Source organism: Pleuronectes platessa, chromosome 8 (assembly GCF_947347685.1).
Source record: "Pleuronectes platessa chromosome 8, fPlePla1.1, whole genome shotgun sequence".
NCBI lineage: Eukaryota > Metazoa > Chordata > Actinopteri > Pleuronectiformes > Pleuronectidae > Pleuronectes > Pleuronectes platessa.
This window is the reverse complement of record NC_070633.1, coordinates 13,047,254-13,059,455: the sequence shown is the minus strand read 5'-3', so window position 1 is coordinate 13,059,455 and position 12,202 is coordinate 13,047,254. Positions and strand designations below refer to the sequence as shown.

The following is a 12,202-nucleotide window of genomic DNA, read 5'->3' as shown; positions in this document are numbered from 1 at the left end:
ACTAACAGCTAGGTGTAGATGGAGGTTTGCACAGATTAGAATGAGCTTTAGAGGTGCCGGTAGATTTTATAAGCTTTGCACAGAATAAGGCCTTTAACCCTGTTTTCTGCCTTTATGCTCATCTAAAGGCCACCAATAACTCAATAACAAATCTTCTTTTTGTTTGTGATGATTGATTTTTCCTCTAAAATGTTGGCGGTACAGTTCTGACAGCAAAGCTCCTGTTCTGTTCTTTTTTATGCCATATATTATTTTTTTTTTGTTCGGCCATGCATTCAAAGATTGTGCAGTATATAGAGAAGTATCATTAAGCTTCCTTGGTGGTACTTACAGCAACAATGTAGTGGACTTTTACTTTAAGTTGGAGCTAAGAGTTGGAGGAACAGTATTTATTTTTTATTTGCCTTTATTTAACCAGGTCGGTCCTGTTGAGATACAATGACCTCTTTCCAAGGGAAGCCTGGCCAAGACAGCAGCATACAAAAACAATTTCAACAGTCACAAGACACACGGAAATCACATAACACAGATAAAATACATTTGAAAAAAGAAAAAAAGATAAGGCAACAGGGCTAAAGCTCCGGATTCACACCAAAACAAGAACAAGTGCGGTATGAAGCCGCTCCAATTTCTCTCACACGAGTCTTCAAAGTTTCCAGGTTTATGAGCTCCGTTAACTTTAGAGTTTTTTGCAGTGCATTCAAAGCAGCAGGTGCAGCAAACTTAAAACAGTGCTTACCAAATTCAGAGTGAACTTTGGGCATAATTAATAAATTAAACTAATTTGAACGTAAGCAGTAATTGCTCTGGGAGCAAGATGCAGCGGTGAGTGAGGGCTTTACAACCAGTGACAAACCTTAAGGCACCATGATATACAGTGTCTAGAGAACGCAGACAGTTTGCTGGGGCATTCATATATAGGAGATCACTGTAATCAAGTACAGGGAGGAAAGTGGTAGCAATCAACTTTTTTCTGGTAAAAAAAAAAAAACAAGATTTGTGACGGAAGAAGAATCCCAGTTTCACTCTTAATTTTTTTACCAGATTTTCTACATATGGTTTAAAAGAAAGTCGATCATCAATTAAAATGCCGAGATACTTGTAACAGTTCACAAGTTCAATTTCATACCCTTGCAATGACAAAATGCTGGGTGGAGACACAGGCACTTTCCTGCCATTGGAAAATATCAACAGTTTGGTTTTGGCGGCATTCAAGACAAGTCTTCGTTCAATGAGCTGATTTTCCACAAGGTTAAAAGCAATTTGTAAGTTGCCAAGGGCTTCGGCAAGAGTGGTGCCACAACAGTATATAACTGTGTCATCAGCATAAAAATGAAATTTGACATTTGGGACATTACTGCCCAATGTATTTACATAAATAACAAACAGAATCGGGCCCAGAACTGAGCCCTGTGGCACACCAGTAGAGACATTTAGCAGTGTGGATGAGCTGCCTTCAAAACAAACACATTGTTTTCTATTAGACAGATAATTATTAAACCAGCCAACAGCCTGCTCAGATAAACCTATATCAAGCAGGCGTTGCTTCAGAATGGAATGATCCACTGTGTCAAAGGCCTTAGAAAGGTAAACAAAGAGAGCTGTGCACACTTTCTTTTCATCCAGCCAGTCTGTTATATCATTAGTGAGTTTAAGTGAAGCTGTAGTTGTGCTGTGTTGTTTCCTAAAGCCGGATTGGTATGGGGAGAGAATGTTGTTAGTATGGAGAAAATCTTTCAACTGATCGTTTACTAGACCTTCAAGGACCTTTGACATGATGGACAACTTGGAGATGGGTCGATAATTATTCAAGCAAGTAGGGTCCCCCCCTTTCAAAAGGGGAAGGACGTAAGTGACTTTCCAAATTTCAGGAATACAATTTGTAAAATCAGCTGCTAACTTTAAGAAATATGGTTCCAAGTGATTTGGGCCTGCAGATTTACTGATATCAAGAGAGCAAAGAGCTCTACGGACCTCTTCCACTGAAAACAACCTAAAAACAAAGGAAGGTTGACCAGCAGAGATAAGGCCTAGAGACATGTTTCCAACATCTGGGGCAGAAGACGCAATATTGAGGGCAGGCATAGCAATCGTGGAAGAAGACCGAGAAAATAAGGAACCAGAGGCAGAAAAATGAATATTAAAACAATCAAGTATAGTAGCCCTGTCAGTTACAGTGGTAGCATCATTAACAATACAGGGTGGGAGTTCGCTATGATTATCAGTGGCTGAGATAGATTTGATCATTTTCCAAAAAATGTTAGGGTCGTTTACATTTTTCGTTATTGCAGAGAGATAAAAGCTAGACTTTGCTTTTTTAATAAGAAAGGTAAAACAATTTCTGAGTTGCCTAAATATAAGTTTATCTGCCTCAGACTGTGTCTTTCTGGCCTTAGCCCAGGCAAGATTTCTATTATGCAGTAGATCGGCTAAATCGGGCGTGAACCAGGGATTATCCCTCCCCTTAACCTTATATCTTCTGAAGGGAGAATGCTTATCAAGCAGGGAAGATAAACCTTCAGAGAAAAATTGCCATGCAGTCTCTACATCATTAATTAATTCAATACGATCCCAGTTAAGATCATATAAATCACGGAAGAACGCCTGTTCCACAAAGGCCCTCATATTACGTTTTATCAAAATACGAGGTTTGGATTTTGGAACTTTGGCATTTCTGACTGCAGAAATCACACAGTGGTCACTAATATCATTTGCAAAAACACCTGACATAGAATACTTGTGCAGGACATTAGTCAAGAACAAGTCAATTAAAGATGATTTATCTGGACACCGTAAATTGGGGTGTGTGGGGCTTTCAATAAACTGCGTAAGATTCAATGAAACACAGGAATCTTTGAAGGCATCAGAGTTAGAATTTAGCCAATCCCAATTTAGATCACCAGTTAATATTATTTCATTATAGGTCAGTTCAGCTAATACTGATTCAGAGAAGTTAGCGCTTCAGCAGTAGCTGATGGGGCTCTATAGCAGCCCACAACAGTGATGGAAAACCCATTTGAAATGTCAAGTTTTATGGCTAAGAACTCAAACTGTTTACTGATTGATTTGGACTGCAGGACATTTACATTAAATTTTGATTTACAATAAATTGCAACCCCGCCCCCTTTCCTAGGACGGTCAGCCCTAAATACATTATACCCTTTGATGGCGATTGCTTTGTCAGAATTAGATTTACTGAGCCACGTTTCCGACAGAACAATGACATCTGCATCAGTTGATTTTGCCCAGATGTGCAGCATATCAATCTTTGATGGCAGACTACGAATATTCAGATGGATTAAACCTAGCCCGGTCCTATCCTTAAATTCAGCAGGTGTATTACAAATAGCAGTGCCACGACCAGGATTTGGCTGGATACCAGAAATCAAGAGTAAAAGAAGCAACAGAAATCTTTTCCTACTAATTTCAGGGTTGCTAGGTGTTTCTGTTTTGGAGTGTAATCTAGCATGCAACATGACAAGAGACTTATCAGACTGTAAAAAGTTTGATTCCAGGACAGAGGTGCAAACAAGACATAACCATTGTGCAAAGACAAAATGATCCAAATAAGAATGAGTCAGCACTTGTTCACTTCGTTCACTGAACAAGTTATTGGTTTCAGAGTTTGGAATGATTGGAGGAGAGAGCACAATACCTGATGTGCACTCCCCATGGTAGCTGGTTAACCCAGAATCCGAGAGAATCACAGTAGCAATGAGGACCATGAAAAGAGAACACATAGTACCAGCACAGAGTTCAGTCACAAGAGAGAAAAACCATGGGCAAGAAACGGTGTATCTGAGCAGGATAATGAAGCGAGCCTCAGGCTGCAGAGCAGGGTGGATGGAAAAGGCCTCAGGCTGCAGAGCAGGGTGGATAAACAAGCATCAGGCTGCAGAGCAGGGTGGATGGAACAGGCCTCAGGCTGCAGAGCAGGGTGGATGGAACAGGCCTCAGGCTGCAGAGCAGGGTGGATGGAACAGGCCTCAGGCTGCAGAGCAGGGTGGATGGAACAGGCCTCAGGCTGCAGAGCAGGGTGGATGAACAGGCATCAGGCTGCAGAGCAGGGTGAGTGGCACAGGCCTCAAAAGCAGTGCACAATGGATGAAGCTGATCCCAAGGCAGTGTACAAGAAACTGCTGTATGCTGCTGTTAGCACCAATCTCAAGCCCAACCACAGCAGCACCAGGCAGAAAGTCAATCACACCTCACAGTTCCTAAGAAGCTCAGAACAGGCCACGGCTACGGCTAGCAACTCAGTCCACAATCAGAAGGAACAGGCCGAAGCATACAAGGCAGAGCAGCCTTCCAAAGCAGACAACAACATGAATAATCCACAGACCTTTGAGAGTTGACCATTCATCAGCTTAAAAATCCTAAAAAATCCTAAAGTATCATGGGAGATGATAGATGTTGGTGGGTCGCAGGCCTCGTGGCAGCTGAAATTGCACATTCAGACATTGGAGTATGGATCAGGTGGTTAAGTTGAACCTTTCCTGGTTGGAATGTTTCAAAGGTTTATCCTGTGCCACAATCGACTATGATGTTATTCACTTGTTTGAAGTATGGTGGTAGATACCCACAGTCATTTGGTTTTGAGAGGGAAGTTGGTCAGTCTCTTTTAGTTCATTTTTGTGGTGTTGGCTGTAAAAGAAAGGCTGTAGTTTATTTTTTGGGAGTTTTCCCCCCTGCTTGGTTTCAGACAGCATATTCTATTGAGGGAATCCTTTGTTTCAATTATAGTGTGGTGGTGAACGTGGGTAGAGCACTCTGCCTTCGACCTCGCACCCCACTGAGTTAGAGGTGTAACAGTTTCCCCCACGATTAGCCTCTCGAGGACTAAGGTTCAGTTTGGTAGTTTTTGGTGTGATAGGTTTGGGGAATGGACTCCAGTTTTTGCCATTCTTAAGCTGAACCTGTTGCACTGTTTGACCTCTACTTGCTGGTAAGTAACTTTAAGCATGAGCTCTAATGTGGGAGCTTTTATTCAGACTCCTTCAGTGGAGTGAATGGATCAGTTTACAAATGAACAGTTGACAAATGTTTTACAGAAAACATACATAAATTATTTTCTTTAAAAAATTAATTGATGGGAGATGGGGTTTTGTTCGAAAATGTGATAAAAACAGGATGTGATTTTTCAAGACAAAATGATACAACGATCTTTTTTATTGACCAAACAGCTTCCTTCTTTCACCACGTGGTGGCGCAAACAATCTTTACTATTCTCACTGCTGGTCCCTCTGACAAGATGCTTCAGTCCAGTTTCGACTGGGAAGTCATCACTATGGTTGTCTCGTCGTCTATCTATCTAGTCACTTACAAAAATAATTTTTTTCAAACTCTTTCTCAAATCCTCCGAATTTAAAAAGGGAATGGCTTTCCAAAACGAGAGCAGTGATGGTTTGACAAAGATCCAATGTATCTATATTTCACTTTTCTTGATAAAGCACTCCACGAAAAATGCAAATTAGATTAAATGAACAGCAACCAAAACCACAGAAGGATGATCATATATTATAATAGGTTAACGCTTTAAGAAGAAGATGGGAACAGATGAATATATACATGAATAATAAAGGTTGTACCGTGCAAGGCAAGGCACACCCACACACACACATTTATACATGCGAGAGATGCTCACATAGTAAAAAATAAGTACAGACACACAAAATAATATTTACATTCAATCAAGAGAAAAAACTTTTTTTAAGTTTTCAATGTTATTTTGGCAAATAACATTCCGTGAGTCTTAATTGTATATCTTCACAGAGAGTATAATCTGTGGGAAAAGGAAAGTTAAGTTATGCAAGTGGGGCCACTTGGTAGAATTAAGTGTTTGGGCTGATCCACGGATGACAAAAATACATAATTATTATAGGAGTTAAAATCATATCCTCCACATGATCAATACCTAAGTTGTCCTTATCCTATTTCCATTAGCTCTTACTGAGGCTCCAAGCGAAGATTAAAAAAATGATGAGCTATGCAACTATTACTTAATTCCTAATTAGTCCTAATATCTTTATACCGTGTATAAGTCCAAACTTTTGACAGTGCACACCCTCACCTCAAACACACACTTCTACACACATCCTTCCACACACAGACACACACACAGACACAAACACACACACACACACAGTGTGGGCGTGTTGAAGTCGGCCATAAATACCGCTGTGCCTCTGTGGAGACGCTCTTTTCCTCGCTGCGCTCCTCCGTCGCTCTCCCTCCAGAAGAAAACACAAACCAGACGGAGTCCATTCAAACCAGCACACCGAGAAAAAGACCCAAACCACGAGAGGAGGAGTATTCAGAGCTCGGAACTGGTGGAAGGAATACAACTTGTTGGTTTCTTTTTTTCTTTGAAAACAACTAAAAGTGACCTGAAGGTGCTATGGGTGGAGGAATGATGAGGATTTTCTGCGCCGCGCTCCTGATGCTCGTTCACGCCTTGGGTGAGTTTCGCGTGAGCTCAGATGTGTAACGAGTGTGTTTATTTGTGTGTTGACCGGGATCCGGATCATGTGTGATCTTTTCTGTGAATACCGGAGTTACGCGGTCTCCTCCTGGTTCCGAAAGACGCAATAATCCTCTGGAGGCTTCTAACGCGTCTTCTCAAACTTCGAAGCGGAGCTTTTCATGATGCCAGGCTATTCAGGAGCTAATGGGGTCATCTCTCTTATTTTAGAGCATGCTTTATGTAACTGGATACCTTTATTTTTAACTCATATTCTTGCCTGACATTAGCTAACTGTCTGTCCATGCATTTTGTGTGCGTGTGTGTATGTGTATACGGCAACTTTTATTTGCCTTCCCTTATACCTCCCACTTAAATTTGCCCACCCTTTTGGCCACTTTCCACTCTACCCAAGTTCTCATGAGCAAGGCAGCGGCTACCCATCAAGCCCTGAGACCATCATGCCTTGCATCTGTGCATTTCCCAACAGGGCTCAGGCAGGATTGCACTTCCAAACCCACAACTCTGGCCTGCATGGTGCTCCCTTGTGCACAACATGTTACAACTTGCCCGTAGAGGTCCGCCCACCTTTTGGCACAGTATCCTGCGCTCAGTGACTGTTCCCTCTAGAGGAAGAAGAGTTTCTGAGGTGTTTTTAAAGTCTGAACTGTTAAACCAAACATTATTTAACACTCGCTCGCTCTCTCTTTCTCCTCCAGTGGTGACCAGGCCGACCAGTGGTGCTGCGGTGGACAGGTATGAGAGTGACAGGCAGCGGCACACCGCCGTCATCAACTTCATGGACACAACCAAAGGCAGGAGGTCAGAGGACGTGATCACGAGGGCGACGACAGTGGAGTATGGCTGGGGAGGCGAGGAAGAGGAGAACGACGATGAATACTATGAAGACGAGTATGAAGACGGCATGTCTGGAGACTATGACATGGTGCCACGAGGTAAAGGCAGTCACTTACCTCTTTTTTATCTTCATTTTCTCACATTTCTCACACAGACCATGACATGTAATTTTGCATTTGCTCCATTCTTGGGTTTCAGTGTCCAAGTCGAGCCAACCCAAAGACCCGTCTGCCATCCTGGAGACTGAGAGCACAGAAGGAAAGAGGAGGACAGGAAAGGGGAGAAAGAGGGTGAAAGGAAAGGGAAAAAAGAGGAACCCGTGCCTGAAGAAGTACAAGGATTTCTGCATTCATGGCACCTGCCAGTACCTGAGGGACATCCGCCAACCGGCCTGTGTGTAAGTATCTGCTCTGCCCCCCGCCCTCTATTCAGGAATCTAACCATCCACTGAATTATTAACCTCCTAACTGTTTCCCTCTCCTCCTCATTCTACAGGTGCCACCCGAACTATTCTGGCGAAAGGTGTGAGTTCATCACGCTGCCTGTGCACTCCCCTGAGGGATACAACCGGACCACGGCTCTGGCTGTGGTGGCCGTGGTGCTGTCGTCCGTGTGCCTCACCATCATAGGTCTTTTATTAATGCTCAGGTGAGTGAAACGCACACAAACACACCCTCTCGGTTATTGACATACAGATAATGTATGTATTCTGAATATAATGTTCTGAACAAGCTCCTTTTCTTTTGCTTTCTCACAGGTTTCACAAGCGAGGGGCTTATGACGTAGAGAACGAGGAGAAGGTCAAACTGGGGTTATCATCCAACCACTGAAGAGACAATGAGAGGTGAGTGGTCAGGAGGAAAAGAACCACAAACATACATTGACAACCATTTTTCTTTCCTCTCAATTACCTGAATGAAGTTTGCTTATTGTCTCTGTTTGTTTTTTTCACGTCAGGCAAAGATGCAGAAATTCTACCTCAAAATAGAAAAAGAGAAGGGAACCAGAGAAAGAGGAGGTCCTACAGGAAAAAAGGAACGTACGCAAAGAAAAGGAACAGAGGATGTTGTCTGTGTGACCCTCCACCGGACGTTCAGGCGAACCTGTCCCTGTAGAACTCAGAAGTAAAAGCGGGGCCGTCTGTTACTGGAATACTCAATGGCCCCAGACGATGGAGCGGAGACATGACGGGTGTGAGGTGATGAAGATGAAGGAAGGAACGGGGGGGGGGGGGAGAGAAGAGGAAGGGACAAGTCTAGACTCTGTGCTGCTTCTTGACTGTGTGAAAAGTCATCTCAGACTGAACTGAACAAGAAACGTTTTTTTCTTTTCCGGGAAAATGGGAGCTCAACCTGGATTTTTGTTTTTCTTTCACAAGTCCATCTTTTTTTTTGTGTACAGTAAACGATATATTTATGATTCTAATTTATTTATTTAACCTAACTGTATTTATAGAGATTTTTAACCGCCCTCTGCAGTTTTAAAAATAATGATGTTACAGTTGTTTTTATATTCCTTATTGGTCGATATTTATTTATAAACACAAAAGCAAAAAAACATGGAAGCTCCTGTAGATATTAGGTATTTCATGGAAAAAGAGATATGATGTACAAACACCTTAAATTTATGGCACTCAATAGATGATCAATCGTACTGTGATTAATAAATCACTCATTGAATTGATATAATGTTTTTTAAATTATTATTCGGTGGGGTATCAATTAAAGCAAAACACCACTCACACAGTAATACAGCTGGAAAACTCCTGCCAGTTGAATCTGTCAGTGTCTAAGCAGCTCCACTGTAGCAGGCGGGGGGTTCAGCGCCTGGCTCAGAGGCACAGAGGTAACGGTAATGAGCGAAGAGGGGCGAGGCCCAGCTCTTTCACTTTCCCCACTTAAATGTATCCTGCAGGTTCGGGGATCTTTAGGCTTAGTGTTATGAGTCAGTGTCATTACATTATGATGCAGCTTACTGGCTATGTATTGATTATAGGCAACATTAACACTGTGCACTCAGCGTATGTATTGCTAAGAAACTTTTGAAAAGGAGTCAAGAAAATAACATGCACTGTAGCAGGAATTTGGTATAAATACTTTGTACTGTCATGTTGTCTTATGATCATCATCATCAGAGGAGGAGAACCTCCCTCACATCCGATTTAAGCTGTCATGGGAAAAAATGTGAATTCAAGTGTTCCACCCTTTCAAATCCTGTCCTGCAGTTTTGAAGTGATTTTTATTTATGTGATTTTTTTTTTTTTCAGAGCAAGCAAAAATAAAAAAGTTTTTACTGGATTATTGACTCTTAACCTTCATTATTTCTCTCTGCAATGAATAGCTGAATATCACACTGTTCTTTAGGCATTAATAGGAGTGTCCGATGTTGCAATGAAAAGATCGGCTGAGTAAGGTCAGGTTTATTTCCACTCTTTGGTTCCCTTCCTGAGTGGGAGAGCGTATTAATGTGATATTTTAAAGTGGCCAGTCTGGATGATGATAACACTCTGTTCTTTTGGCCAGTTATAGTAAACATAATATTTTATTTCCTGTCGGTGACGTGAGATCGGCCGCATTTAACCAAAGCACCTGTATCCTGGCTATCGGTGCCGTTATGTTCACTGCTCACATGACAAATATTTTTAGTCAGTGCTGCAAAGACCATATGGAGAAAGAAAAACTTGTTAGTTTGTTATGTTAAAATCTGCACAGGCTGTGGAATGGAGATAACTGCATTTACTCACAGAATGTACCGTTTAACAAATTATTCTTGCTAAATGAATATTCCTCCAAGGCCTTTCTCATCAGAGCAAACGCTAAACACAGAATCAGAATCAGAAAGTATTTATTGCCAAGTAGGTTTACACCTACAAGGAATTTGCTCTGGTTATTGGTGCATACAATGAACATAGAAACATAAAAACATAAAAACACAATAAATACAACACACATAAGAAAAGCAATAAAAAGCAATAATATATATTTACTCACTATTTACTTCTTATTTACTCACTTTTTCTAATATTTATACAAAGTAACATTTATTTAGACATAAACATATCTAAATAAAAATATATAAAAGATATAAAAAATGAAGTAAAAAGTGAAATGCAAAATGCAAAATGCAAAACAGTGAACAGTGTCAGATTGCAATATGCAATGTAATGCAGTATAATATAATATAATATAATGTGTTAATTTAACTCATCCTTGAGGTGTGGGGGCGGAATAAAAGTCCGAGTCAGGTGGGGGTCCCGGGCCTTGTTGATAAGGCCAACTGACGTTATCAGTCCAATGTGTTGATAACAGATCAATCCCGCTGAGTGCGGTCGGGACTCACTTACAGCTGTGTGTGTGTACCAAGCCGCGCGGGACAGATGTGCGGCGTGTGGGCCCGGGAGCACCTGATGTTCAGCCGCAGCGCATCACGCCACAGCACCACACACCATTACTCACACAGCCAACAGATGTCATGTTCAAAGACACACCACCACCTATAACATCTGAGACCTCAACCCTGAATGCCACAGAGTTCAGAGAGACCACATACGGCCAATACTAGCAGGACAATGCTGTCATGAATGCTGCAGGCGGCTTTAATGGGGGATAAGGAGAGTCAAAAGACCCAGCTGGACTCAAAGGCAGGCTGAGCTCCAACCAAATGTTAGTCATCCCTTGAAGTCACCTCTTAGTCGGATGTTGTTACACTGTGTGAGTGTTTGTGAGCGTGTGTGAGCCTGTGTGTGTGAGGGGAACTGCGGTAGGGTAATGCTTTGCTGCTGTGTCTGTGTGGGTTAACCAAACCATTACGAGCAAAAATCTGCAGCAAATCAGCAAATGTTTACCATGTTCACTATGGGATCATTTTCAACACTGTTTTGTGGCTTTGATTCCCTTACGTTCTATATATACTGGATAAACAAGATGCTGTCGGACTCTAATGCTCACACTGGGGGATGGTAGTTGAGGGCAGATGTTCAGCGGAACCATGAGGGTGTGGTACCTGATTCAGAACTCAGCCCTCTTCATACTAGTTGTTGAGTAACTGAGAAGTGTTGAGTATTTATCTTTCTCAGGGGGAAAATAGCAATTGCGTCAACTTTGCTTACATTCGCTCACGTTGCACCTTTAATAGATGAATATTTATCTGCAATTTGAGTTGAAGCTCTGAGATAGACTGGCGAGCTGTCCAGGGCGAGCGTCACCTCTCCACAAATGTTAGCTGGGATTGGAGTGATGGCTGATGGATGGATGTAACTTGATTCCATCGAGGAGGGATGTGAGGCTTGTAAACATCAAAATAAAATCTGTTTTCTATGGCGCTTATATCTTAGGGGTCTCGGGGGGGGGGGGGGGGGGGCAGTTGGACAGTTCACAAGTGTTAGAGACCAAAAAAATTGAGACAAACAACAATTCACACTCACATTCACACCTGTGGTGAATTTATAGTCTCAAACTGATCAAGCCCTGCATGTGTTTGGAGTGGGGAAGCAGGAATATACCCACAGGAAAACGAGCAAACTCCACACAGAAAGATCCCAAACCAGGATTCAAACCAAGAACCTTCTTGCTGTGAGGCAAGAATAGAATATTCAATGAAAACAAAATTTCCTAGTTTGGTGATTTTGAATTTTTCAAACAAACCAGTAGATTAATTGTTCCCTCATGGGTTGAGGTTCAGTTCTCAATATCACTAATTAAACCACTAAAAATACATTGTCACTCAGCTGAGCTGTTTTGATTCACATGTGAAAAGTTAATGTAACGCCAAATACACAATGTTCTGGGAACAGCGACAATAGGTTGACAACTGGAGTTCCTCCATAAAAAATCAATGCACAATAACCAATTTTCCTATTTGTGTTTGTCCCCTTAACAAGCTTTA

General features: G+C 41.8%; 1 protein-coding gene across 1 annotated transcript; it reads left to right on the top strand.

Moving 5' to 3' along the window:
• The first annotated feature begins 6,181 nt into the window (after positions 1–6,181).
• Positions 6,182–9,615, top strand: hbegfa (heparin-binding EGF-like growth factor a). Its single transcript, XM_053429240.1, has 6 exons — positions 6,182–6,458; positions 7,180–7,416; positions 7,517–7,715; positions 7,814–7,966; positions 8,076–8,162; positions 8,276–9,615. The coding sequence occupies exons 1-5, from the start codon at positions 6,398–6,400 to the stop codon at positions 8,146–8,148; spliced, it is 723 nt and encodes a 240-aa protein (XP_053285215.1). The 5' UTR covers positions 6,182–6,397; the 3' UTR covers positions 8,149–8,162; positions 8,276–9,615.
• Positions 9,616–12,202: the final 2,587 nt, after the last annotated feature.